The sequence below is a fragment of the Columba livia genome, chromosome 19, assembly GCF_036013475.1.
Source record: "Columba livia isolate bColLiv1 breed racing homer chromosome 19, bColLiv1.pat.W.v2, whole genome shotgun sequence".
NCBI classification, from domain to species: domain Eukaryota; kingdom Metazoa; phylum Chordata; class Aves; order Columbiformes; family Columbidae; genus Columba; species Columba livia.
This window is the reverse complement of record NC_088620.1, coordinates 5,377,956-5,405,235: the sequence shown is the minus strand read 5'-3', so window position 1 is coordinate 5,405,235 and position 27,280 is coordinate 5,377,956. Positions and strand designations below refer to the sequence as shown.

At 54.7% G+C, this 27,280-nt stretch overlaps 1 protein-coding gene across 8 annotated transcripts; it reads left to right on the top strand.

Moving 5' to 3' along the window:
- Window positions 1–1,970: 1,970 nt before the first annotated feature.
- Window positions 1,971–26,768, top strand: PTPA (protein phosphatase 2 phosphatase activator). 8 transcript variants are annotated; one of them, XM_065035846.1, is made up of 10 exons: window positions 1,971–2,169; window positions 4,421–4,521; window positions 5,729–5,815; window positions 10,961–11,086; window positions 11,318–11,435; window positions 12,938–13,037; window positions 14,157–14,281; window positions 14,749–14,849; window positions 19,117–19,224; window positions 23,562–26,768. In XM_065035846.1, exons 1-10 carry the CDS (start codon window positions 2,145–2,147, stop codon window positions 23,634–23,636), a joined length of 966 nt encoding a protein of 321 aa, XP_064891918.1. In that variant the 5' UTR covers window positions 1,971–2,144; the 3' UTR covers window positions 23,637–26,768. The 8 variants fall into 8 exon arrangements, with proteins under 8 accessions (XP_064891918.1, XP_064891917.1, XP_064891916.1 ...); XM_065035844.1 differs by having other exon boundaries at window positions 1,974–2,102; XM_065035851.1 differs by having other exon boundaries at window positions 2,055–2,109.
- The last annotated feature ends 512 nt before the right edge of the window (window positions 26,769–27,280 follow it).

Here is a 27,280-nt window from a genome sequence, read left to right as displayed (position 1 = left end):
GGTGACACCGTGGGCTGTCACCGTATGGGACAAGCTGCTGCAGGGAGCATTTCTGCAGAATATGGGGCATTTGCTCCCTTTGCTCAGGTAAAGGTGGCCAGAGGGTGGTGGATAAGGACAGTTCTCTTGCAGGAACAGGACAGTGACTCCACATCACTGGCGGTGATGTAGGATTAGTTGGAGATGGAAGAGAATTCAGTTTGGGGCTAAAGGTGCCGTCTTAACTGCCCTTAAGCCCCGTGCATATGTGGTTATTGTGGCAAGCTGAGACTTTGGGGAGTTTTGGTTGTCAGCCCTTAAAAAATAAAATAAATAGGTATCTCCAAAGCAGGATGACAACAGAACTGTGCAGTCACAAGGAATGTCACCCCCTCCTTTGTGTCTGTCTGGTCTATCGAAGGGCAGACAAGCACAGTCTTATACATGACTAACATCAAGTAGGATAATTTAAAACTGTTTCAGATTTTCCCTAAAATCCCAAACCAAATTAACTGAACACACTGCGTGTTACACATAGAGTGGATTTGTATCCTTCCTCTTTTACGTCCTCTGCTTGTCTGAGGTCAAACTCAAGTGTTTGGGGGGAGGCAGAGCAGCGATCGCGGCTGAACAGAGGAGGCAGCTGGCAGCGAGCAGAGCAAACCCTCCACCTTTCCCCTCAAACCCCGGGGGACGCGAACACCAGCAGAGCGTGCGGACGGGCCAGCTCGCTGGCGTCGCTCCCGTCCGCGTTCCAGCAGCAGATGACCTTTTCCAGAGGGAAATCCACCTGCAGGCTGGGGGGCTGGAGGAATTTCAGAGCAGGGTCTGATTCCCAGCAAGGGATCAGATGACAGAGGTTTGTCTTTTATTTTTAAATTTGAAGCCCAGAGAGACAACCAGCCCTGCCTGTGCCCTCAGTGGATCCATCACCGAGCTGCTGTCACCCCCTCCCCCGGCTCCGCCGGCGGTTGCAATGAACAGTTGCTAAGGTGCGGGGCTGACAGCTCTGCTGTGTGTGTGACCTTCCCTCTCTTTGCGGGGAATGCCGTGTTTTACAGGTGAAAGCCTCAGATGGCAGTTCCTTGGGCTTCCCTGCCCTGCGCAGCCATGGCTGGTGTCCATCACCCCCCAGCCCCGAGCTCCATCTCTGCTGAAGGAACCGAACCAGCCCGGAGCGCTGATTTCAGCCTCTCCCGGCTCCTCGCTGCCGGCCAAGCCCCGTCCGCCCTCTCGCACCCGGAGGCCCGCGGGGAGTCCCGGCACCGGCCCCGCCGCTCCCCCGGGCTGAGGGAGCGGGGCCGGACCCTGAGCGCTGCGGCGGAGCGGGGCTCCCACCGGCCCCTCCACACAGGCCCCCGGCAGGGCCGCCCCGGGGAGGCCCCGCGGCACAACCGCCCGTCACGCCGGGCCCAGGCCGCTGCTGGCCGCCCGTGGCTGCCCGGGCGCCGTGTGTCACCTGCCCGGCCCGGCCGCTGTCACCCCCCGGCGGGTGGCGCGGCCTACCCACCACCTCACCCCCCCAGCCCCGTCCTGGGCCCGCTAGAGGCTCCCCCCGCGGTGTCCCCGCGCTAGGAGCGCGGCCGGCACTCACCGCAGACCTCGCTATCAAGGCCAGCATGGCTCCGCTCGCTCCCCCGGCCGCCGCCCGCCGCAAGGACACCGGCGACACCGGGCGACACCGCCCGGCCGCCCCGCGCCGGCTGCTAGGGGGCGGGGCCGCCCCGCCGCCATCTTGGAGCGGGGCGAAGCCCGCACCGCCATCTTGGGGAAGGGCAGAGTCCCGCGGTGCGGGGGGGTTGCGCCCGGTTGGTGTCGGAGCGGGGATGCGGCTCCTCTATCCGCTGCCTTCTCCGGGAGCTGGTCAGAAGGGCCGCCCTGCTCGCCGGGTCGCGCCCCCTCTCTCGTCCGCACACACCCGCTCCTCGTGGCGCCGCAGCACCCCGCACAAACATGGCTGTCCTGCGGCGGCAGAGGAGGCCGTGCCCCGCACAAACATGGCGGCGCGAGCCACGACGGTGGCCGGGAGGAGCCGCGCCTCCCGCTGACAGCCTCAGGCACGACAAGGCCGGGCGCCGTGCCCTGCTCAAAGATGGCCGCCGGTGGCTTCGGCGTGTCCGGAGGTGAGAGGTGAGGGGTGGCGGCGGTGGCCGGGCTCCGAGAAGATGGCAGAGAGCGAGCGGCGGGCAGGTGAGGGGCCGGGGACGGCTCCGGGGCCTTCTGGGCTGGGGGCAGCGCCGGGGGCCCTTGAGCGGTGTCTCGGGGGCTGGGGTGGGGTGCTGGGCCTCACCCTTCACGGGGTCTCCGTCCGGGCGCTCCAGGCCCCGCGCTGCGGAGGCGGCGGCGGCGAGTGCCGGGGCCTGCGGGGCGGGAGGGGGGAAGAGGCTTTGCTGGGGTTACCAAGGGGCCCTGGAGCCCCCAATCCCCGGGCCCCCCACCAGCGGCCTCCCCGGGCTGGGCCCCGAGCTGCCGGCTCGGGGCTGGCCCCCGGGGCTGCACCCGCGGCGGGGACGGGCGGCCGGGGTTGGGGCTGCCCCGGCGGCCGGTTCTCTGGCAGCTGTAGCTCATTTTCCGTGGCTCCCTTGCCGAGGGGCGTGTTTGCTGGTGCAGAGTCCAGCTCTTGGCTGAGTTTGTTCTCCTCCTCACACCACAAGAGTAAGACTGTCCAAGTTTCACTTATAAACCTAACCCATTCTGCTTCCATCTCCATCACATTATTGGGTTTGGACATTCGCTTGTTTATTCATTTTATAGTCTGTAACCCCCAAACCTCACAGTGTTTCCTTCCTGGAGTATCCGTGTTCTCCCCCTCAAGAGGAAAAGCACAAAGCGCATGTCAGAAGAAGTGGTGGTTGAGAAACAAATGCAAAGAGGTGAAACAAGTTCTGCGGTGAGACAGATGTTGGGCAAACACCTGGATCCCCCGCCCTGGTCCGGGACACTGCCCTGGTCTATATGCGTGACCCATGTTAACGAACACGTCGGTGTTTGTCTTTTTGCACTGCTGCTCGGGAGTTTCTCATTGTGTCCATGTTATGAGTTATTTTAAAACAAGAGCTCCATTATTACAGTGCTAGTCGCTGAGGACTGTGTGCTGAATTTTTAGGAGAGAGGCACACGAGTCTTTCATTTAAACTCCTCGTGTGTTGTTCCTCTCAGCCTTGTACGTGGGAGTTTCGCTGTCGCTTGTGCGGAGGAACGAACCCAACACCCTCGGCAGGCGGTGAGGCTGCGCTTGTTCCGTACGTGGGGAACCTGAGAGGCAGAGAAGCTAAATGACTTTCTGAGCATACGTGACAAGTCTGTAGGAGACTCTGTGTGGTTCCTGCAGCTGTGGATTCCTTGTTCCTTGATCTGCCTGCTAGACAGCACTGCTCTGCTGCAGAAAAGGCTCCTGACATCACTGGCTAGTATTTTCTATGTAAATGCAGCTAATAATATTTAAAGGAGGTGGAGTTTGATGGTGGATGGTGAGGAGCCAGTGCCTGAGCTTGCCGGAACATGGAGAGCAGTCGCCGAAATGTTGCCACGGTGGCTGGGGCTGAACAGATTTTCTAGGATTAAAAAGATGAGCTGTGTGACTCTAGCAGAATTCATAAATTCACTTTAGCACCTGGTTTCCTTAACAGTGCTCTGCGGCACTGCCTCTTGTTACTAAAAGTTGCGCTTAGAGGAGTTTAATGCAAGTTACCGCTAAGTGTGCGGAGCGTTTCTGGCTCTGCGGTGTCCTGGTGCAGGGCTGCGGGCTGGGATGAGAGCTCTGGAGAGTGGGGATGGAGCGATGCTTCCCACAGGGCTGGGTCCTTGGTTCCGATGACCAGGGGAAGAGCTTGATCTAATGCATAACAGTTTGCATTCGCATTAAATATTACACCCTGGGCTCTGAAAGAGCTTTAGCATGAAATTATCTTCATAGCTTCCACCTGGAAGAGGCCGTGTCCCGGCGTCCTCTGAGCGCAAGGCTGCGGCTCTGGGCTGCCATCTGTTGAATTGCTCCAGCTTAGCCTTTGCTGGAGTTGTCCGGTTCAGGGCAACGCAGTTCAGGCTTAACACCCGAAAAACAAGGCATGGTTAGTTGTTTGGGGAGCTCAGTGCTTCAGCACGACCTGAGGCTTGTCTTCATTACACATCAAATAATTAAACTGGCTCGCTGGTGCCTTGGCCAGCCCCTGCACTGTCTCTTTGGATGGGAAATACCCCTTTAGGAGTGAAAACAAACACAATGATGCTTTCTGAAGCCTCGCAGTGTCCTTAGGAGTGTGTTTTCCGGGGATCGAGAAGGTGTTTTTTGGTGAGGAGGACTTGATGAGACAATGGCCCACGCTGGGGTGGATTGTTTGCATCCTGTCTCCAGAGAAATGAATGTTGATTTGTAAAAAAGGAAGACAGAGGATTTCTTCTGCTCACCGCCTCTATTTTACCTCTTTTTTGCATCTTCCAGGCACCTCTGAGGAGGTGGCTCCTCCCCTCCAGCACAACTTCATGATCCCCAAAAAGGAGATAAACGTGGTTTCCGACATGGCCAAGTGGAAGCGCTCTCAGGTATGGCTCTGGGGCTCTGGGAGGTGCTAATTATGCTTCAGTGGCAGCCAGGTCTGGGCTGGGAACAGCCACGAGGTAAAGCAGGTTTGGGCAAGTAATGGGAAATTAATGGATTAGTGTGTTCGAGCAAAAGAGTCGCTACCCGTTGTAGGAAAATGAGTTGGCAGCGAGGTGTGGAGTCTGCAGCCAAGCGCTCTGACAAAAGAGCGAGCCAGGGAGACCAGAGATGCTTAGAAATTATTACTACCCCCTCTTAACAAGCTAAACAAGGAGCTGTAACTCATCCTGCCTCGCCTGTATGTTATATCAAAACTGGATTTAATCAGTGTTGTTTGAGCTTGGCTTGAGCGTGGTCCTGCTCCCCTTTTATAGCATTAGGCTGAGTTGGTTCCTGGGGCCTTCTTGGGCTGGAAAGGGCTCTCAAGCCTTCAATTTTCTGGATAATTTGTGTTGACAGTATGTATGGAGCTGGTGGAACAGGCGGGTTCTCCCCTCTCTGCCTTTGAGGGACTGGTGTGTCAGCCCAAACCTGTCCCACCTCTTAGGAGCAAGTTCTTGCTTGATGACCGATCTGTGATGTCTTAAAAGAAGCTCAAGTTCTAGCCAGGTCTCAAGCAAACCTTCCTTTGTTAAGTGTCCTGGGTTTAAGGTTTTGCTCCTGGTCAGGATTTCTGTGCAAGAGGGGCCTGAGGAGGGAATGGTGACAGGGGACTGCTCTGGTGCTCTCAGAGGCTTAGAGCTGCAGAGCCACGTGGGGTACGATGCTTCAAAAGCAGCAGATTTAAAGAGGAGAGTGGTGGGGAGCCTGGGCTGTCTCCTGCTCTTCTCCCGTGATGAAGAAGCAGAAGGAGAAGCGGGGGGAGCAGCACAGAGCGGGGTGTCCGGGCACAGCTGAGACTGCAGAGCTGAGGAGTTTGAATTTTGACGTGGTAGGAGGGAGCTGAGGGAAGGATTTCAGGGCAATCCGAGCTTTTTTAGGATTCTCCGCTCTGTCACTTTCACAGTGCTGCAGAGTTCTCAGTGCAATCGCCATCTGCCTCTGAGGTCTGCCAAAAACAGCAGCAGCCTCTCAGCCAGCCCCGTGCCGTGGGAGTCTCTGGGAAGGCAGCGCTGTGTGTTGGGGAAGGTTCTCTGGGTGTGCGGCAGTGCTCCTTCAAACAGACCGCGGGTGTTCGCTGACGCCCTGCTCTTTCGGGTGTGTTTGCAGGCATACGCAGATTACATGGGCTTCATCCTCACTCTGAATGAAGGTGTCAGGGGCAAGAAGCTGACCTGCGAGTACAAAGTTTCAGAGGTAGGAGAAGAGTTTGGATGCTCCTGTTTCTCCTTTTCTGCCTTTTAATATTTTTTTGGTACTTTTTTCCTTTTTTTTTAAATTAATTTTATTATTTTATGGGGGCTCTATAGTGAATATTTCCTAGGTGAGGAATGAGCTGAGAGCTTATCTGCAAGCCAGGGAGAATAAATGCAGTCGGGTTATGCTTGGGGATGCAGATGTCAGCCACAATCCTCCCCTGTGTGTGCTCGCTGGATGGGAAACCAAGCAGGTTACAAGTGGACAGAAGCTGGTGATGAAAAGGAGGGTACAGAAAGGATGTTTTAACCCTGTTTTCACAACCTGGCGTCAACCAGTGATGTTTTGAAGATGTGCTGCTCCCTTCTGTTTGCAGGCAAAAGGCTGAGATGTCTGTATGGTTCCTGCCCTCCCGTTGCCTCTCAGTGGGACTGGGTGACCGGTTTTAATGCCTGTTCACCTCGTCAGGGCATGGGGAGATGGTTTGGAGGCAGAGGGGAAAGGCAGGTGCCCTCGGTGGTGCGACTGCTTGGCCTGAGGTCTCTCTGGGTGCTGCCACCACCTGCAGAACATGTGCTGGTGGCCGCCAGCTTCGCCTCCGTGTTGCTCGCTGGATCCTGCTCCCTGGTTCTGCCTTGCAATGGGGAGATTCTTGGGTACATTTGTATTGTTAAACTTGTCACAGCTGTGCAAGAAAGCCAGGAATAGTCTAAAAAGACCAAAGCAGAATGGGCACTGTTTATAGCTGCATTCTGGTGTGGGAAGGCAGCCTACGGTGATCTTTAACTTTGTCATTTTTGTTTGAAACTGGCGTGTTAAGTCCAGCCCTCCCTTCTAGAAACCAGTGTGTGAATGAGAAACTTGCTTGTAGTTCATGGGGGGGATCAGGGATAATGAGTCCCTCCCTCACAGGCTTTGTGTCCACCTTTTGTTCCTTCAGTTCAGCAGAAACTGCTGTCAAATGCTGCTCTTGCTTCCCACTCTTTGCATTTCACCTTTGAGTTTTGTCTTTGTCTCGCTCCTTCCCAGCCATTCACCGAGCAGTTCTAGGGAAACAAAGCATTAAAAATGAGCCAAACAACAGAGGGGAAAAAAACGCCAAACCCTCTTCCACCAACCCCTTTGAGCTGCCAGCTGTCTAGGAAAAGCTGTACGAGGGCTGTGTCCGTGCAGCGGATCCCTCGTGGAGTGAATGTTTTTCCATCTGCAGTCCCAGGCCAGGTGACAAACAAGTGACACGATCCTGCTCGGGAAGCAGCAGGGACGCGTCGTCTCGTTCCCCACGCGCTGAGGAGAGCAGGAGCCTGTGACTCGAGGCGCAGGTGGAGCATCCCCAGGGTCGCCTTGTTGATGAGGTTGCCTGTTCGTTTGTAGATCAAACTGCTTATCTGTGCTTTTAAAGGCTCAGCCCCTCGTGGCCTCTGCTTGCATCTCCACTTCGCTTTCTTCTCTTTTGCTGTTCCTACTGCTGATGTGCTTTTGTGCCGTCCCATCTTCCTCCCTGATCAAATGCTGGGGACGCCTTTCTTTGGCAAATGACCTCCTGGAATCCTTTCTGCTGAACGTGTATCCTCTCCATGACTTACTGGTATTGCTTTGCTGTGGAAAAAAAGAAAAATAAAGAAAAAAAAAGAAGGTATGGAGGTATGGTCTGCTCTGCTTTGAAAGAGGCAGCTTAATGCTTTCCAGAGTAGTGTGTGTCGATACCAAACTGTCTGCTGGAATGAGAGCTGCATCCTTTGGGGGCTGAGCCCCCTCTGAGACTTGCTGAGCTTGCTCTGCTCTTACGGAAAAGCTGCGTGGAGCTGTCTGGGGTTTTGCTGGAGGCATCTGACAAGCAGCGATAGCTGAGCTGTTGCTCAGGACTCTGGCGTAGGCGCCGTGTCTGGCGCAAGGTTGTGTGACTGATAGGCTGTGACCTGCCTTCTGCGGGAGGGAGCGCTCCTCCCGCGGGGGTCCGGGCAGCGGCGGCTGGGGCTGCAGCCTGCAGCGGTTTTGCCAAGCTGCAACTTCGCTCAGAGGAGCAGCGCTGCAAGGAGGAGGTTAATTTTGGCCGTGCGAGGAGCAGACGTGCCCTTCAAACCGTTCGCTGCACTGTGGGAGATTGGCCGGTCTCGTGGCTTGCTCTGGTTCCAGGAGGGAAGTGGGGGAAGCAGCAAATGCTGCGATTTTAGCAATTCCCCCCTCTGACAGGGCCTGAGGAGCCCGCAGGGACAGGCTTGGTCCTCGCAGGCAGCTCTAGCTGCTGTGATGCTTTCTCAGCACCTCCACTGCCCGCCCCTGCTCCTCAGAGCTACTGACAGGTCTCTGCTCCGTTGGAGGCTCCGTGCTTTGCCTTTGGGACCGGTGGCGGACTCAGGGTCAAGGGGATGCAAAATCAGCACAACGAGAAGAGCAAGGAGAGCGGGGAGCTGGCGGGGGGAGGCTGCCCTTGCTTTGATCACTGGAAAGGTAAAGCAAAAATAGAGCTTAAAAACCCAGCCAGGCAAAACAAGGCTGCAGTGGTGCTGATGGTTGTGTTCGCCTAAGCTCAGCTTTTCTGTCCTTCTCCCCTGCTGGGCTCAGCCCTGGATGCACAAGCTTCCTCTGCTGGACAATGGGAAGCTGCTGCTTTTTAGTAACCCCCTTTTCAAAAGGCCCTGAGCCCCAAACGAGCCACATCTCTTTAATTATTTATTGGCATGGCTGAGCAGCAGCTGGGCCCTGCTCTCCCCTGTTCTGTGGGGTTGGGCTTTTTAATCCCTTTAAAGCAAGCGAGTGGGGAAGGGGCAGTTGGACTCTCGTGCTCCCCGAGGCCTGCGGGCAGATCTGGGGAGGGGGAAGGAGCCCGTCCTCGCCTCCATTTATCCAGCAGCACCGAGCTCTCGCTGAGAGGGGTTTGAAATACGGTAGCGGCTCATAATGAGCTGCTGGTGCCAGCGGATAAATCACCAGCATGATTTAATTATTTAATGCAACCCAGTGCTGGGGACACTGTTGCTTAATTGGAGGGGAATGCAGTAGCTGGGAAGGAGTAGAGCTGAGTCCAAACCTGGACCAGAGCAGTGGGGAGACACTGGGTTTCAGCAGCACTTTGGGCAGCAGGGAGCTGGAGCAGAGAGGATTGTGCTGCCTTGGTCCATGCGATCTGGGGCACCGGGTGTTAGTGGCTCCAGCTGCAGCCTCACCAGGACACCCAGAACTTCTGGCCCCCGTGTCTCTTGGCATTGGTGTCTTTTGTGTTGCTCAGGTCTATAAGAAGGATGGGCGCAGACTGCTTAGCAGGGCCTGTTGCAGTAGCACAAAGTATAATGACTTTAAACTAAAGGAGGGGAGATTCAGGCTGGACATGAGGAAGACATTTTTTTATAGTGAGGGTGGTGAGAGCCTGGCCCAGGTTGCCCAGAGAGGTGGTGGATGAACCATCCCTGGAGACATCCCAGGCCAGGCTGGACGGGGCTCTGAGCAACCTGAGCTGGTGAAGATGTCCCTGCTCATGGCAGAGGTGGCACTGGGTGACCTTCAAAGTCCCTTCCAACCCAAACTGTTTTGTGATTCTATGTCGTGTCCTCTATGGCTCAGTGGACAAGTGTCAAGGTCCTGTGGGGGGGGTGGATCCCTCCTCTGCCCGATCCTGCTTCCCACTGGCTTATTCCCCCCATGTCCTCAGCCCCGGAGAAGCTGTTGTCTGTGGGAGGCTGTGTCTGCCCTGAGACCCTTCCTGTGGGGAGCGATCCCCAGCGCGGCTCTGCTGTTCCCGTCTCTCCACCCGCCCCCTTCGAGTGGCACTTCAAGGGCTGGGAACTTGCTGGGCTCGGCCGTTTCCTCGTCCTCCCGGCAGGCAGCGTGAAGAATTGAACCACAGCCCAGGAGACCAGCCAGCTTCACACGCTCGATGCCTCCAGCAAAGTCAAAACAGCCGCTGCTTCTGCCGTCCTCTTTGTCCCCTTGAAGGAGGAATCCCCTCTCGAGACAGAGGAGCCTACATTGCCCGGGGCCTGGCCAGCTGCTGCCGTGGCTGTTGGCTCTCTGGCTGCCTGGAGCTGGGTGAGGAGAATCCCAGAGCCTCTGGCAGGCTTGACCAGTTATCGACAGAGCCTCCTAAAGCTGTTTGGAGCTGCTTAAAGGGCCGCCTGTGGTGCTGCCTCTTGGTGCGCAGGATGCAGCCATTCCCCAGCAAGGCTGTGTGCATTGGCAAACCCCAATCCTTGCAGCACAGCCCGAGACATCATGCTGCATCGCCTGCTGAACCTCTCCTCTTTTCCTTCCTGACGACAGCAGTGCCTCCTCCAGTCGCTCCCTCCATCTTACACAGGCTCCTCACTTTCTTTGTCCCGCACTAGGTGTCAGAAAGATGGCTCTGTTGTCTCACCATTGCATTTGTCTTCCCGTCAGCTTTGTGTTTGTTTCTCTGAGAGCCAGGAGGTTCTCATGCTTTCTCCGATGAGGCCGCTGGTGGGCAAACCAGGCTGCCTCTTGCCCTGGCTGGGTTGTATCTTTCCACATGCGCTGGGTATCACTGAGTTGGAGCTGTCATATTCTGGCTGGTATGAGTTCAAAGCAACAGAAATCATGCTGAGAAGGTTGATTTGTGCTTAGGCCCTGCTGCGCTTAGCTGTACAAATGCTAAGACCACCCCTGCTAATCCTGGCTCCTAAGAGACACTTCAGGACTAAGATTAGAGGCCTTGAGAAGGGTCTCTTGGTCACACCATCAGCTGCTGGTGAGGATGTGCGGTGCATGCTGTGCTGTGTCCCGTGGGGGATGTAGGACCCTCAGGATGCAGAGCCTCAGTTTTGTGTTGTAGATCCCCAAATTGTGCAGCTCTTCCTTTCTCAGTCCCTGTGCCCTCCAGCTCAGAGCTTGCTGTCACTCTTCTCCCAGAGGTTTTGCAGCAGAGAGCTGTTACAGCTCATGAAAGACTGTGTGGGTGACTGGGAGCCTGCCTCGGGCTGGGCTTTGTACTGGACTGATCTTCTGAGGGGAAGGTCGGTTTTCTCTGCCTCTCTGCATTTTGGGGGGGGTTGGCACATCCTGTTTCCCCTTGCCACCCTTGGGATGGACAGTGTGGGCTTTAACAACTCCAATCCAGGGCAGAGATGTCAGAGCCTGAGGGGCTGCTCTGTTTTATGTCACCGTGACCCCCCATTTTCTTTGTCTCTGCAGCCCATTGAAAAGCTGGTGGCTCTTCTTAATACCCTTGACAGATGGATCGATGAAACCCCACCGGTGGATCAACCTTCTCGCTTTGGGAACAAAGCCTTCAGGACCTGGTACGCCAAACTAGACCAGGTGAGCATGTCTTTCACGTGCAGTGTTCGATGTGGCTCCTGTGGAGGGGCAGCATGCCCAGCGGGGGCGGCAGAACGGCTCCATCATCGTGTGACAGCCAAGCAGCCTGCAGAGGAATCGCTCACATAAGCTGTGAAGGATCCTCCTCTGGATGTGCATCACCCCTCAGCTGGTGCCGTCTTCTCCTCTGATGAGAGCGTCTGGTCCAAGGGAGCCTCTTGTGTCTTTCAGGAAGCAGAAAAGTTGGTGGCAACAGTGATCCCCAAGCATTTGGCTGACGCTGCGCCAGAAGTGGCCGTGTACCTGAAGGAATCCGTGGGGAACTCCACCCGCATTGACTATGGCACAGGTACCGGGGCACGCGTGCTGGTTGAGGCTTGACTTGCTTGGGTAGTGATCCTTTGGAGCCTGGTGCTGCATTTATTTAAATATGTTAGTGCCACTTTGTTTGAGTGCCAGCTTGATACAAACACCTTAATTCTCAGGTCTCCTCAGCCCTGCGCCCAGCACGGGCTGTGACTGCGGGAGCTGGGGCTGGCAGCAGGGCTGTGCCAGAGCTAAAACACCCTGCTAGTGTCTCAGCCGAGGAAATGTGAACCGAGCTGTCCAAACTGTTCTGGGATGAGCTGTAGGATACAGCAGTCCTGCATGGCTGATCTGCCATAGGCAGTTCAGAGGGATAAAATATAATTACTTGGTTCCCATTGTAGTTCTAGTTCAAGTTTGAGTTCAGTGGGAGGTGGCTTGAGGTCTGCTGCTCCCTAGAAGTGACATCACAGGTTACAGAGAGGTTTGAAATCTGAAGGTAGAAGCATTTTCCACCTAAGGAGACACTGAATTGCAGATTGGAGTAACTACACTGGCTTCAGTTAGACTTAAATCCATAATTGTCTACATGCTCTGCTCCTCTGTCTGGAGGACAGGAGGTGTGCCGAGGAGAGCATCCCCCCCAAAGGCAGGAGAGTGAGATGCTGTGGGGGCAAGGAAACTTTGGACCTGGTCAGGGAGAGGAGGAGGATGGTGGGTACAAGGATGAAGAGGCTGAGCGGTGCTCGCCAGCAGAGCTGCGGCTCGCCGGCACCAGGGGGAGATGTTGTCTTTGGAAAGGGACCCACTGCCTGGGGTTTTGTCAGCTCAGGGAGGGAAATTCAGCCTTTCCCCCTGTCCTGTGTGTCCCAAGCCAGTGGCTCATGTCCTGGCTCACAGTAGCTGGACCACAGGTGCTCTTTGTTCCTACAGTGGGAGCTGCACTTCTTCGTGGTGTGGAGCTGATGATCATGTATCCTGCTTTCTTCTGTGGTCCCTTCCACTAAAAGACATGGCTCTGGTTTTGCTGGTTGTTTCTTTTCCTTGCTGTTCACTGGGGGACTGAGCTGCAGAGCCTCCACCTGAGATCCCAACACTTTCTGGGACAGGCTGTTCCCAGCAGCGTCCTGGGATCTGTGTCCTTCTGACACAGATATTTTTGAAGCAGGAAGAAATCTGTTTATTTGCAGATGTGAGGTTCTCTTGCATCCCCTGAGCAGACAACTCTGCAGCGTTCCGCTTCCCGTGCTGTGCCAAGCTCCCAGGACAGGCCCTGCCTTGCTCCCAGCACACCCAGTGCCGGAGCTGGTTTTCCTCCAGAAATTTTTCCTCTTTCCTCAGGGTTAATAATCACCTCATGAATGTCTAGAAGTTATACTTTGGGAAGGATGCTGTGTGGGGATGAAATATTGCCAACTCATGTCATCAGTAGGATGAGGGAGCACCTTGGGGACAGCTGGCTGTGATTTCTGAAGAGCCATTGTGGTGCCCACAGAGGGGGGACCATAGACACCAGTGTCACATCTCTTTATCTCTTTTAACCAGGGCATGAAGCTGCATTTGCAGCTTTTCTCTGCTGCCTCTGCAAAATCGGTGTGCTCAGAGTGGATGACCAGATGGCCATCGTCTTTAAAGTATTTAACAGGTGAGGAAATGGCAGGAGAAGAGCTGGAAGCGTTGGGCTGTTTGGGGGCAGATCACTGACAGAGTTCACCTCCTGGTGCCTGAGATGCGCGAGATGTTACTGCCTGGTCTGTACACCAGATTCCTCCTGTCGTCTGGGCTGATTGTGTTCCCTTTCTTTCCTTTCACCTGCACACATTTGGGAGTGAGAAATTGTAAGAAGAGCCTCCTCCTGGGGTGTGAGCTGGGCAAGCCAAGGGCCTTCTACAAAGACGGGTACATAATTAGAGAACATGAGTGCTGAAGGCCTGCTGGCCTAGAGAGAAAGGGCAGAATGGGAAATCTGAAAACGAATTTAGACAAAATTAAGAGGCAGATGTACTTTTTAATGGACGGTACGGTGACACCTTATAATTTCCAAAAGAGAAGGTAGCACGTTGTCTACTAGAGGCTGAGCGCCTTTCTGGAAAGTGACTCCAGTTGAGCACACGTCACTGAGCTCTGCAGAGGTGTGTGGGTGAAGCTCTGTGCTTTCCGATGCACAGGAATATCTGGTCAGGGAATCTAACATCTCCTCAGGCATTAAAAAAAAAAGATATCTGTGAAAGCGGCTCCACGGCTCCTTGAGATGTGTTTCCAGCCCGGGAGGTGGAGTTGGTAGTGATGAAACTGGTGCAATGAGTGTTTGGAGCCCAGAGGTCTAATCCCAGCTGTATCACTGGTGGCATGTGAACAGTTTCCTTCAATAGTACTTGCAGCTTTAGTTTTCCACCTGAAAAGTGCAGATCTTTCCCCATCTTCACTGTTATTACAAAACATTGATACCTTACTCTCCTTCAACAACTTGCTGTCCAGTAGAAAGCTTTCTGAGCTCTTTTGGAAGTTGTTGAAGGATCTGCGCCAGCATAAGGCGCTGCAGACAAAACAAACCTCTGCCACTTGATTTCTTAGTGAATTTGGTGCTAAAAAAACACCGCAAAGGTACTGGTGTTTGTTACTATGCGTACCAACAGGCTGCTTTCTGCTGCAGAGCAATGGAGCTTATGTCCTTCTCCACAAACTGGTTGTCCTTGCCCTCGTGTAAGTCAAAGAAGACAGAAGACGTCTTTGTCTTAACCCTTCTTTCTCTCTTTGGTCTCAGGTACCTCGAAGTAATGCGAAAACTTCAGAAGACCTACAGGATGGAACCTGCTGGCAGCCAGGGCGTGTGGGGCCTGGATGACTTCCAATTTCTGCCTTTCATATGGGGCAGTTCCCAGCTGATAGGTACTAAGAAAAATCTTCTCATGTCCCAGCCTGCCCCTGTCCCGTCGGTCTAGATTGCAAAGACGGTGGAGCTTGGGACTGACTTTTAAATGCAAATATGTCAAGTTTGTGTATAATACAGCAGAATAGTTTGCTTGGATTTTTTTTTTCCCCTCGGCTTTCCAAATAAAGCTAGTTGCTTAGGTTGGGAGCTGGAAGGCTTCATTGTACAGTACATCTGTCTTTATTGAAATGACTACAAGCTTTTTGAAAGGTGAGTCTTGTTTCTGGTGCTAGAAAACACGTTTTCTGCCCTAGGGAGTTTACCAGTTGCCATCACTGCTGAGGCACTGGAGTGGGAGATGAGACTGAAGCGAGCAGCTCTGGCTGATCGTGTTTCTTGTGGAAGGGGGCAGGACAAAGCCTGATTGAATTTGATCACAGAAGCCGGGGTGCCATGCAGGTTACTTTCTGTTGTCTCTTTTTAGACCATCCAAATCTGGAGCCTCGACACTTTGTTGATGAGAAGGTGGTAAATGAAAACCATAAAGACTTCATGTTCCTGGAGTGCATCCTCTTCATTACAGAGGTGAGGGCTGGGAGGTTTGTCCCGCAGGGAAGTTCTTTTGACATTAGATACTTGGCTCAGGCTGTGGTTTTCCTCCTTTGCTTGTTTGTTTGCTCTGACGGAATTGTGGACGAATTGTTGTTGCATGTCTGAGGCGCTCTCCTTGGATGAGTTGAGACAGGGATATTGAGAGGAAAGTATAATTAAGCTGGACGGGTGTGGATTGCAGTTGAAGGGAGCTGTAACAAGAGCAAACAACTCGGGATCATCACTTGGATCAGTCAGTGGGAACTTGGATGGAGAAGGCTGGTGCCTGCAAGTGTGCTTGGAAGATGAAGTAGGAGCTGCAGAACGTCTGGGCTTGCCAAGAAACCCTCCCTTCCCTCCAGCCTGCTGCCTGGCAGGCCCTGGGCTTTAGCGCAGGCTCCCAGACCTCCGTGCAGCTTGGTCTCCTCCAGAAACTCTACCCATTAAACACACCTTACTCGCAAACAATCCAGAGTGGAGATGGTGCTGAGGTTCCCCCAGCTGGCAATGCTGTCGGGATCGTGTTTCTCCTCAAGGACTCTGTGGCCCCTGGGTGAGGGGCTGGCGATGCTCAGCGTGTTGCCAACCGTGAGCAGCGTTTCCCCACGAGGGAGCTCGCGGCTTTCTGTCCTCAGCTGCTGCGTTTCTGCCGTCCCTCGTGCTGCACGGTCTGGGCAAGGAGAGCAAGAGCCACCCGCTCTGTTGTGGTGAGGGATTTCTTGTCTCTGGCAAGGGAGAGTTGATGGGATTAATTTTGAAGGACAAAGTGCGGTTCTTCCCTTTGTTCTGTTCGCTTTCCCCCTTCCTCGCCTCTCTAATTTAGTGATTAGATGAGAAGGGAGCTTACAGAGTATGAACTTAGCCTTTCACGTTGGGAATTTTCATAGGAGCCTTTGGCCCAAACCCCAGGAGGTGCTGAGTCAGGTAGTGCTGAATCTAGTGGAGTTTGTTGGTACTTAGCACCTCTCAGGGTTAACCCTTAAAACAGAATTAAATCACACCATGGGCAGTAAGGAGGCACTGGCAGAAGAGATCAAGAGGAGGGCTGGAAAGCAGGAGCCAAGATACTCTAAGATTTATTTTATTTATTTGGGCCTCTGGAATATCCAGGCAGTGCACTGACCTGTTACAAACATTTAAACCTGCAACTCTTGACACGTGTGTAGAAAATTGTGCAGTACACAGGTGACACGTGAAGTTTAAAACACACAGCACCGTCCTGCTTCTTCAGCTCGTGCTGCTTTTGCCTGCAGAAAGTTGCTTCTTAGTAGACTTAAAATAAGTGATTTCACTTAATTTTCAATACATTTGTTCAGAATCGTGGAATTGAGTGTTTCTGCTGTGTTCCTCAGTGCCACCTGGTGGCAGGGAGCCCTCCTGGCCTGAGCCGCTGAGGAATGGCAACAACCCGCATTATCTCATGGCATTTTCAATCCATCTTCGTGCAAACGCTTCTTAATTTTTTTTGGTAAAGATTTTGCTTATAAAGTTTGATTTTTCTCCCCCAAACGCCTGGGAAGGCCGGTACTGCCACTAGAGGGGGCTGAGCCAACCTCCAGTGCCTCCAAACGCTTCCTCTCCAAAATCAACAACAAAACAAAATAGAAAGGAAAAAGACAGAAGGGATTAAAAGACTTTAATAAATGAAGGATGCTATTTTCTTCTGAGCTTTTCAGCTGGAAACAGCTCTCCTTTAAAGGTGTTAAATACGTAGCAAACACCGCAGCGGTTCCCATAGAGGGTCTGGTACGTCTCACCGACATGAGAGTAGGTTTTGTTTCCCCAACCTACAACCGAGGCCCGTTGTTTTCTTTCAAGCGAGAGAATACTCTCTTGAGCAGGTATGTTTTGCAGCCCCTGGGTGACGTTTCAGGGACATGAATATACACCATTGTGGTTTTTGCCACGCGTATATTTAAAGCTCAGGTTATTAAAGTAGCAGCGAGATGATGTCCAGGCTGAACCCGCCACGACATCTTCCTCATCCTCCTTACGGCAGCATCGGCAGCGAGCCTTGTGTAAGCTGGGCTGCTGTTGGGAAATCCGCGGGGTGGTTTTGGACCTGAACGCGTGGTTCTGGAATAGGACGAGGTTTATGGAGCCGGCTGGGACTCAAGAGGTCCCCTTGCTGGCCAAAACACGCTGCAGGTTGTGCGTGTGGTACCCGTGAGGAGGATTTGGGAGCGTCGCTGCGGATGGTGGCGGTGGCAGGGCTGTGTGTGTTTTGGCAGGACAGGGGTGCCAGGTATGATCGGTGCGATCGCCCAGATGCTGCTCCGAGAGCCCAGGCAGCAGGAATTTCAGCTCCAATCTGGCTTCTAAATTTGGAGGTTTGGGAAGGGAGGGCTCGGGTTTCTGCTGGAAGGGAAGGAGCTGACAGGAAAGCACGGCCTCAGCCGTCCCCCTCCCCCCGGCACTGACAGAGGAACCATTTACAAAAGGCCGATTCTCTTGGGAACCGAGAGGCAGGAACGCCGCGTCTGTGAGTAATTTCCTGCTCAATATGGCTGCTCTGACTCACTCCATTCCCCTGGGGTCACTGCGGGACTGCAGCGCTCGCTGCCTCTCGCTCTCCCCCCACAGCGCTCCCGCTCTGCCCTTTGTGGGTGGAAGGAGATGATTTTTTTTGTTTCCCCTTTATTTTCCTCTCTCCCCAGTTTGAAACCGTAGCCAAGCCGTCCCTCGCTGGGCACCCCAGGTGAGGAGGGCCCAGGTGGTGGCTGATGCAAACTGTGGCCCCGCGAAGGGCGGCGATGCTGGAGGAGGGTTTGGCATCAAAATGCGCTCAGCCAAACCTCTCCTGTGGGGACGGGGACGCTTTGAGCGAACCGCCTGGCGCTGAGCTCCTGGCGGCCTTTAACCCACCGGTGCCAAGTCCTCACACTTTAATAACACACCGGCTCTGCTGGGTAACGTCGTGCTTTGTGTATCTGTGCGTTTTATCTCGGGTCCGCAAGGAAAGCGGACACGGCGGATGGGAGCGGGAAGGGCTGAGAGGCTCATCTGTCACCCCTGGCTCATGAGAAGCACCGAGGAGAAGCGGGGACGCGTCCGCGCTCTCCGAGCAGTGGGAAAAACTACCCACCTGCTTCTCCTGGTGCTCAGCCCTGAGGTCAGCAGGTTTGAAACGTGTTGTCCTCCAAGCAGGGAGGCCTTTGGGTTCCCTCCAGCCCTTCCCCTCTCTCTTTCTTTCTCTGCAGCGGGCTGGTGCCACACAGACCTTGCAGAAGGGCGGCAGCAATTTCCCAAAGCAGATTGCTCGGCCTTGCTTGTTTTTCAAATGGGCAGAGAGGTGATTTTGGAGGCTTTTTTCCCACCCTCGCTCCAGGCCTCTGTGTGTGTGGAGGGAAGGGGTTAGTTTTTGAGCCCTGAGTTGAGAACGAGAGTCCAAGAGATTCCTCTCTCCCCACGCTCCTTTTTAGCGTGAGCTTCGGCCTTGTGGTTTCTGATGTCATGGGAACTTTGCTCAGGCAGAGTGGCTGCCTTGTGTTTCTTTTTCTCCCTGAGGGTCTGTTTTTGTTCATGGAGGAGAAGGAGAGACAGCTACCCAGGGAATCTACATGTAACTGCCCCTGTTCATAGCTTCCTCCCTGCCCTCCCTCCTCCAAACCCCGTGGCCTGACAGGAGAAACACTGGAGTGTGAAAAAATTAAGAAAAGAAACGTAAAGATGTAAAGCATCTGCTGCAAACTGGCAACTCGCAGCTTCAGAGCCGGTTTGGAGAGCGGGATTGGAGCGTGTCCCCCCTGCTCCTGCCTCCCGCAGCCCCTCCTGTGCCAGAGGCAGGTGTGGAACGGGCTGCGGACACCGGAGCGGCTGCCAGCCCACGCTGCCCTCCGCGCTCAGGGGAGGCAGCGGCGGTTTGTCGCGGCTGCTTGTTGTTGATCTGAATGGGGAATGAGTCATTTTCTTGGAAAGCCCAGCAGTGCTGCACTGGGAGGGTTCTGGGTAGAATAGGAACAGCGTTGAGCCAAGCTTGACTTGGAGAGGGGGAAGAACAGGACTTACATGGGGCTTTTTTTAACGCAGTCACTAAAAGGGAGGTGCGAGGCAGGAAAAAGCGTGATTTTCTTGGGGAGAGGGGGAGCTGGGTTGCCACAGCTTCGTGTGGTGTGGCCGTGGCAGGGAGGGCGCAGCGAGGGGGCTGGTGCGTGGGTCACAGGGCTTGGTGGGAACGTTTATTGGGAGAGAGCGTCAGGGCGAGCGCAGGAGCTCCCGGCCGGCCCCGCTCCCTCACCCCGCGCTCGCCTCTCTCTTGCAGATGAAGACGGGTCCCTTTGCCGAGCACTCCAACCAGCTCTGGAACATCAGCGCTGTCCCCTCCTGGTCCAAGGTCAACCAAGGCCTCATCCGCATGTACAAGGCCGAGGTGAGCGCCCCGGGCAGGGGAGGCTGCTTGGCCTCACGCCTCTCCCCTTCCACTTCACTGCGGGTCAGCTCTTCTCTGCTGCTCCTTGGGTGGGGGTCCTGTTGCAGCCGCTGCTCCCCCGTGCTGGATGTGCCTTGGGAGCCCTTGGCAGTTCGGGTGCTGCTGGTTAGAAGGAAGCTCCTGCCCACCTCCTGTCTGCCCCCAGACCAGTCCCAAAATGGCCTTTCTTTGCAGACATGACTTTTGTCTTCCCATAGTGCAACTTGCAGGTCTTCAAATTAGGGCTGATGTCTTGACCTGCTAGTCCTTCTGATCCCCATGCTGCTATTTTACCAGCTGGAGGCAACTTAGTTTAAATTATCATGCTGTGTTTCAAGAGCCCCAGAGCAGGCTCAACGCTTCCTACCCATCGCCCCTCACTTCGAGTCTCATATGTGCCATGTGCCGGACCGGCGAGGCTACAGCAGCCTCTCCAGCTTGGCCGCCCACCACGTGCCGGGGCTCTGCTGGCGCTGCCCCAGCTGCGCCTTCCTGGCGAGCCCTGACCTGGGGAACCGGGAACTGGGCAGTTTTGGCTCTCCCTTCTCTATCCTTCCTGCTCGAGCTAACCCTGAACTTGAGGAAGCAGGACAGGAACTGTCACATCTGGGCCTCTGGAGGGAACAGCCAACAGGCGGCATCTCTTGCTGGGCAGGATGGGACTGTATGGGGTGCGCTGAAGATGCTGGAGGAGCGAGGGTGGTGCAGCTGCCTGGTGCACCCAGGGAGACTGCTGGGGCTGGAAAGAGTTAATCCTACACCTTGCGGTCTCTGCTCATGTCAACCAGGCTCCTGTTGCTGGGACATATGGCAGGGGCTCCTCGGGCAGCTCTGCTCAGGCCCAGCGCACAAAGGGGTTAACTGTGCCGAACTCAGTGCTCCCTCCCCCAGCCCTTCCTCTGCTGCACATCCTGTGTTTAGGTTCCAGGCCACATACCTCTCTAATCTTCGAGGTGTCACTCCCAGGCCCGCTGGCTCCTTCCGCCCCCAGCTCAGCTTTCCTCCCGCCCTCCAAAGAGGAGAAGCAAGCTGGCTGGGGGTTGACCCCCTCAGCTGGCTGCCCCTCGGAGGGGTGTCCCTGGGCTGCCCCTCCGGGACTGCCCTCACTCACAGCTCCATCACGGGGCTGGAGATGCTGTGTGCTGGGAAACCCTGAGCTGGAGCCTCTGGAGTGAGATCTGGAGGGGTTGGGCGGTCTGGAGGGAAGACTGCAGCCCTGGGAGTGCTGTTGAAGTGAAATGTGTGTCCCTTAAAGCCTCGAGCCTGAGCATCGTCTGCTGCTGCCTTGACAGCCCTTCCTTTCCTTTGGACCAGTTCCTTCTCATGCTGTTCGGGTGTTCCTCTGGCACCCCACGTGCCCCATGCTGTTTGGGTGCTCCTGCCTGGTGCCCCACGTGCCCTGTGGGTGCTCCCACCTCGTGTACCACATATATGGCTGGAGATGACAGGGTGTGCCCACAGTGCAATGTACGTGTCCACTGATGTCTTGGGGACAGCACAGCTGGGGGACCCTCCAGAGACTGGGAGAGTCTCTGGCTCTTTTAGGTGCACCCAAGACATGGGCTTTTCTGGAGTCCTTGGTGTGTTCTGAATAATGATGTTCTGTGTGAAAATGCTGGATCCAGTACTGGTGTGTTTCTAGAAGTATCTAGAGATGTAGCTGTGTCAAGGGGAGAATGCAAAAACAGCTATGATAAAGACACAGATTTAGGCTAAGGTGTAGAAAACATCGAGTCAACCACAGCTCTTTGAATTTAGTTTTTTCCTCAAAGAACATTTGTAGATTTTAAAGGAATATTCCAAAGCACGTTATCCTCAGGCAGCAGCGTCCTCTCCTGGCTCTGCTTGGTGTCTGTGTTCACCTGGGTGGGTGAGGAGAGGGGAACAGAGTCCTCGCTGGTTCTTTCTATCTGCTCTGGGGGTCTCCCAGCCCGCTGGTGGCCCAGCTGCTCCTGCCTGGCCTGGAGATGAGCGGAGCACGGACGCAGCAGCGCGGCTGGGCAGGACTTTCAGTTACGGTGCTCCTGGTCGTGTGGATTTTACCGGCATTTTCAACTAGAGGGTCTCTCACTGATTTTCTGGGAATGACACAATGTTCAGGAGCCGCTGAGGCTTCATCGTTTGCAAACTGAGTCCTGGGTATTTCAGGCTGGGCACCCGCAGCCACTACTGAAGATCTGGTCTGTTTGCTGCTGGCTCCCGGAGCGAGTTTCTGCTCGAGGTACCCAGCTGTGCAGCCTCCCCCGTTGCAGCCCTGCTCCGATGAGCCGCTGCCAGCGTTAGCAGAAGATGCGTGAGCCAGCAGCCCCCGGGTGCTGACGTGGGTCTTTGTCCAGCTCAAGGCGGCAGCTCCTGAGGCAGAGCTCAGTCTGCGGTATTGAGGAGACGGAAGGTTTGGGGTTGTGGTGTTGGGTTTTGTCTGACTGGATAAGGTGAAAGCAAGATTTCCTCTTTTTCCCACACCCCTCCCCCTTCTCCCTGCCCCTCCGATCACCCGTTGCAATTAGATCAGGTGAAATCAGACACTCAGATGGAGGCTCTGGCTCCTTGACACGCCTGGGGCGACCAAGAAGTGCTCGGTGCTGACCGTGACCAGCTATGGAGTGGAGGCAGCAGCAGAGCGAAGGGGTCACTTGGCAGAAGCAGAGCAGGAGAAATCAAATGCTCACTCACAACCAGCTCTCACGTGGCAGGAGCAGGGCAGTCCCCAGACCTGGTTCATTTAAAAAGCACTCTGGATGCTCTGTCTCTTCTCTGTCCCCTCCACGGGATGACTTCAAACAGCCGATAGAAAGCTGAGGTGTGGCTGTGTGGCTGGGAGCTCTTGTCTGCACTCGGGCGCTCCGGGGTGCTTGCCGCAGGGTCTGCAATGGGCAGTAGACTGAAGACCGTGTGTCTTCAGCTCTGCGTGTGTTTATGAAATCTCAAATGTGTCTATTTATAATATAAATATAATGGGTGAAGACATGCTCACTTGGAAGTGCAAGGGCTTTTCTTATTCTCACCATCAAAGGCAAGTGGAGAAGGCGACAGAATAGAGTGTGGTTAAAGCAGCAGCCTTGATGTTTTTCCCCTGAGCCTGCTTTTGAGTCTCCTGACCTTTCCTTCTCTGCTGCAGTCAGTCACGAAATACTTTCCATTGTAACTAATCTAGTCCTAGTTCCATCTTTAAAGGTTGGACCCGATGCATGTTTCTACTCCCCAGTTGAGTCCTGAGCAGATCTTCAGGGTGAACAAGGTGATGGCAAGAAGAAAATAAGCTTATCTCCTTCATGGAGCTCGTGTTAGCCAAGTTTCACCCACAAGTGATGCAAGGAGGGTCCTGTCTCTTGGTACCTCTAATAATCCAGTACATTTGTGCTAATCCTGCTGGACAGAGGAGGAGAAGTTTGTCTACTTGTCTCTTTTTGGGCTGACAATGTGTTAAGTGGAACGGATACCCATTCTTCCCACTGATGGCAAAGTCTCTTCATCCAGAGCCCAAACCAGTCTGATCTTCCGTGGGACCCCTTGGAGCTGGCTGGGCTGACATTTCTAGCTGTCACCATCTCCAGTATTCATTTCTCTCTGTTCCTCCCTCACTTCACTGCCATCCAGCGCTGCTTCCTCGGAGGGTTTGTCTAAGTGGCCATGCTGGGAGATGGTGGCAGCTCTGAGCATCCCACACGTTAGGAAGCTTTGAAGGCGATGTGCCCTGGTGCTCACAGGACTTCTTTTTCCTTGGTGCCTCGCCATGGAGCTGGTGGTTTTCTGCACGGCTGTTATTCCCCAGGAGTGGATGCTTTCACCACCTCTAAACTTGCTTTGGCTCTGGTGTGCTTGTGAGCAGTTCAGTTGTGCTGGAACCACTTGTCTGACCTCTGGCTCCAGAGGAAGTACCATAGGTCTGGGCTTCTGAGCTTCCCCGCTGTCCTGGGGAGGGGGAGGCTCTTCCCGGGGGGGTTCTGCAGTTCTCAAAGGGTTTGAAGGGTGAAGCTCTTCAAAGATCAGCTCGAGCAAGGAAGGGTGGTGCGAGAGAAAGCTGCTGACATAAACATGCCTCTTCTGCTCATGCTCCAGGCCTGAATTTCAGCAAGTGGAAGGCTCTGGCTGAAGGGAAGGGGGTTCTGAGGTGTTACTGGGCTGAGTAACCTCATAGAAATGGGGGGAAATCCTGGGACTGACCCCCCTGTTTGCATCTGAGCCGCCTGGCCCTGAGCTCGCTATCTCCTGATCCCAGGGACAGGATGTAGCTCTGGCTGCCTGTGTACGGTGGAAATGTCTCCTGAATTCACCCCTCTTTATCTCCCCTCCCGCAGTGCCTGGAGAAGTTTCCCGTGATCCAGCACTTTAAGTTCGGCAGCCTGCTCCCCATCCAGCCTGTGACGTCCTAAGGAGGCCGCGGGAGGAGTCGAGGCAGCGGAAGACGTAGCGCGACGCTCTTCCTCCTCCCCTCACCCCCTCCTCATCACCTCGCCCGTCACACGCAGCCCATTCATTCCTGCACATCCTCATCGGCAACCACAGATCCAAAGCAACTCGCTGGCCTCGCACGGGAGACGGGACCCGGAGCAGCTCCTCCTGCACGTCCCCAGCACGGGGATGTCACACCAGCGGCCGCGCCGGGGCTGCGCTTCTCCGCTCCGCACGTCCACGGGCAGCGTGACGGCCGTGAACGGCTCTGGGAACGGGGTTTGAGTTGGGGCTGCCTCGCTTCCCTTCCTGGGAGGAAGGGGGTGTGGAAGGGAGGAAGGCACGTGTGTTGGGCAGTGGTAACTGCAATTTCCCTTTTCAATTTCATTGAAGTTTCCTGTTGCTGTTTGGTTTGGGAAACCACTGCGAGGGGTGAGCCTGCGTGTGGCTGTGGGCAGCCACCTCTGCTTGCACGGGGGGTCTGAAACGGGTGAAGGGAGTTGTAGGGAAGGTCTGTGGGTTGCTGAAAGCCCAGGGTGCCATCTGTCCCTTACTCTGGGTAAGGAAAGCCCATCCTTGCTCCATCTCTTCTGCGAGGTTCCTGGGTCTTCCTTTCCCCATCCTGCCTCTTCCCTTGGGTGGAGCTGGGAACTCGCTGGGCTGTGGGGGTCTGAGCTGGCTCTGGAGCCGGAGACAAAGTCCCCGGAGGGACCCGGCTCTGTGGGAACAGCTATGCAAGGACACTGCTCGAGCGGCACATCCTCAGGCTCCCTCTTCTTGGGCACAAAACCTCACATGTTCGCACACATTCATCACTGGGTCCAACCTGCCCTCTTCACTCCTGTTTTCTCCTCCATGCTTTGCTGTCCCAGGGCTGGGCTGGCCTTGGTGGCACAAGGTGACCGTGGTTGCTGCTGCTTGGTCATAAATTGTAGCGACAGCCCCATAGCAAAGGGATTTCCCCACAAAGCAGCATCTTCCCCAGTGCTTTTAGGGAGGCATCCCCTGAGCAAAGGCAGCATGTGGGGCGAGCATGCAGCTTTACACGCGCTTATATACTTGTGCTGGAAACAAACAGCATAACTGGCCCAGGACGGTGGGATATACCTGGAAAAAGCTCTTTCCCGTTGTCATTCCCTGCTGGTGTTGCTGTGGTGGACCTCGAGCAGGGGGACCAGCAGCCGTGTCTCCGAGGCAGGTGACAGAATTGGGGACATGGTCTGGGTTACACCAGCAGCGTCACTGGGAGGGCAGGAGCAGCTGGTGCTCCTGAAGCAACTCTATAAATATGCATTGTAAATGAAAATGGAAGACTGGAGTTTAGTCTTGTTTTACTCCTAAATGAGACTTGTGTTTTGTCTTGCCTTCCCGAACGGATCCGCTCCTGAAGGTCTGTGTGCTTGCTGGAACGCGATGAGTTGGTCACTGATGGAGCAGTTTAGCAGCCAGCGCCTGGATCAGAGACCCCAGGCATCTCCCTGTGTCCCCTTGTTATCGCTGGGTGGCTTTTTGCGGGTGTCACTGTGCTGTATGTGGCTGTGAAGTGTCTGGCCAGCAATGGCTGAGCTAAAGCCCCTGGTTTCCCAAAGCCACCCAAGGGTCGGGAATGCACCTCCCCTGGTCATCTGATGGAAATGGGGCTTCCATGCGAAAGGATGGGTGGAAATGTTGACATCCACGCGTGGAGGGACACCAAGAATGTGAAATACAGCACCAAAGGGTGGGGAGGTGCCTCCTTCCCCTGCAGCTGCTGTTCCCTGGGCTTGGGACCCACCAAGGAGGCTCGCGTAGAGCCCTGTGCTTCTGGATTCCTCAGTTTGCACGTCTGTCCTGCTAGGGATTTTTGGACTTTAAGCATCTATTTCTTGTTTAAATCATATCACCTGGCTTGCCATGTGCCCTCATCGCATGTCAGCCGGCTGCTCGCCTTCCTCTGGCTCCCACCGACGTCCATCCCAGGTTCTCTGCTCCTTGCTGAAGCGGCAACTCCGGCACCTCTTCCCACATCGTGGTTTTACTTAGAGCCTCCGTGTTTTGCAGCAGTGACTGTGTTGGTCCCTCTCAGCTGGGGGTTTGCTCGCGCTTTGGGAGCGGAGCCGGTGAGGGTGACGGCTGGAGCCTTGGGCACAGGGCAGAGGCTGCAGAGGCACCAGCTGTGCTGCTGGTCGAGCTCTCGCTTGCGCAAAATTGGCTCGTTATTTAACTGCATGAAGCCGATATATCTAGTCTGTAGCCTTCCTAGGTGTCTTTCTCCCATATAGAATATTCTATTTATTTATTTAACTTCGCTATGTTCACCCCCTTCTCCCCCAGCTTGGATGTAGCAGGCAGGTGATGTGTGCAGCCTGTTCCCGGGCCAGCGAATCCCTCCTGGAGCCCAGAGATGCTCCCAACACGAGGAGGTTCAAGCCTTGTTTCTGAGGCAGGGGGAGAGCTGGAACCTTGTTCTTCAGCTGTTTTTCCTGTCCTGCCGCAGGGGCTGACTCAGGACTTCCAGCACCAGTTTAGCTCAGCAGCTTTGTTGGATTTATAGAGCAAATTATACCTGGACCTTCTCAGGAGTGGCTGGAGCTCACATAGATGTGCTTAGCAAATGCCAGTTTTCTTGTCGCTGGGTTATATCTTCTCCGTCGGCGCAGGCCAGCTGCGTGAGCGCATGTTGCTAAAAGCGGCAGCAGCACGGAGGGATGGATGGGGAGCAGAAATGTCATCTCGGATCACAGATGTTTTCTTTGAAGGCGCTCGAATTCGTCTTGAATGTGTCCCTTGGTGAACGTGACGCGTGGAGAGGGGGAAGCAGGCGTCGTGTGGGTATCTCACCATCTTCCCGCGCAGCCCCCTGACCGAGCCAGGGTTTTTAAATGCAGTTTTCAGAACTGGATCCTTTGCGGTTGCAGTACGTGGGCTGGTTGGTGTTTCTGTTTAGCAGCTGTTGTCTTTACATGGGGCGCGTTTCGCGAATCGCCGTCAACCTTCCCCCGTCTCTTTCTTTGCAGCCCTCCTTTATAAATGATCGTTTGTGGCAGCCAGTAATAAATGAAGTAAGAGTTAAGAGAAGCAGCCTCGTGCGGTGATAGTAGTAAAAGAATAAAAAATAGAACTGTTTCATGCCATTGTTGCTGTATTAAGTTGTCCCTGATGTGCGGCTCGGTTCCATTACGTAGCGCTGGGTTCCTGCTATTAAATAAACAAAGAAATCCCCGCTGCACGACCAGCATTGGTTGAGCAGCAACATCTGAGCTGGCGGTTTCCAGGACCAAGATGTGCTCTGGACCCCGAGGAGCTGGTGTGGAACCCCAGCAAGCCCTGGACGCCACGCTGGGTCCCTGCAACCGCGTCCCAAGGGAGGGAAGGAGGCAGAAATGGGTGGGAGAAGGTGGAATTGGTGATTAACGATAACTGCTAACGTAACCTGGACTTTCCCCCTGCTGATGTGCTGGGGGAACCTTCGATGGTTGAGAAGCTTGTGGGGATATTGCTGCTTCAACAAGGACTCTCCTGGCTCAGATGTAGAATTTAATGGGGCTTTTGGAGGCTGTTTCATGTTGTAATAGCCAAGAGGAGAGATCTTCATCCTTTAACGCTGCTTCCCCTTCGGTGGACGAGCCATCTTCCCATTGATATC

Coding starts and splice junctions, on each gene's coding strand:
- PTPA (XM_065035844.1), top strand. CDS start 2,072: ATGGCCGCCGGTGGCTTCGGCGTGTCCGGAG. Junction 11,436..12,937: donor CCGCATTGACTATGGCACAG/GTACCGGGGCAC, acceptor TCTTTTAACCAG/GGCATGAAGCTGCATTTGCA. Junction 19,225..23,561: donor TCCGCATGTACAAGGCCGAG/GTGAGCGCCCCG, acceptor CCCCTCCCGCAG/TGCCTGGAGAAGTTTCCCGT.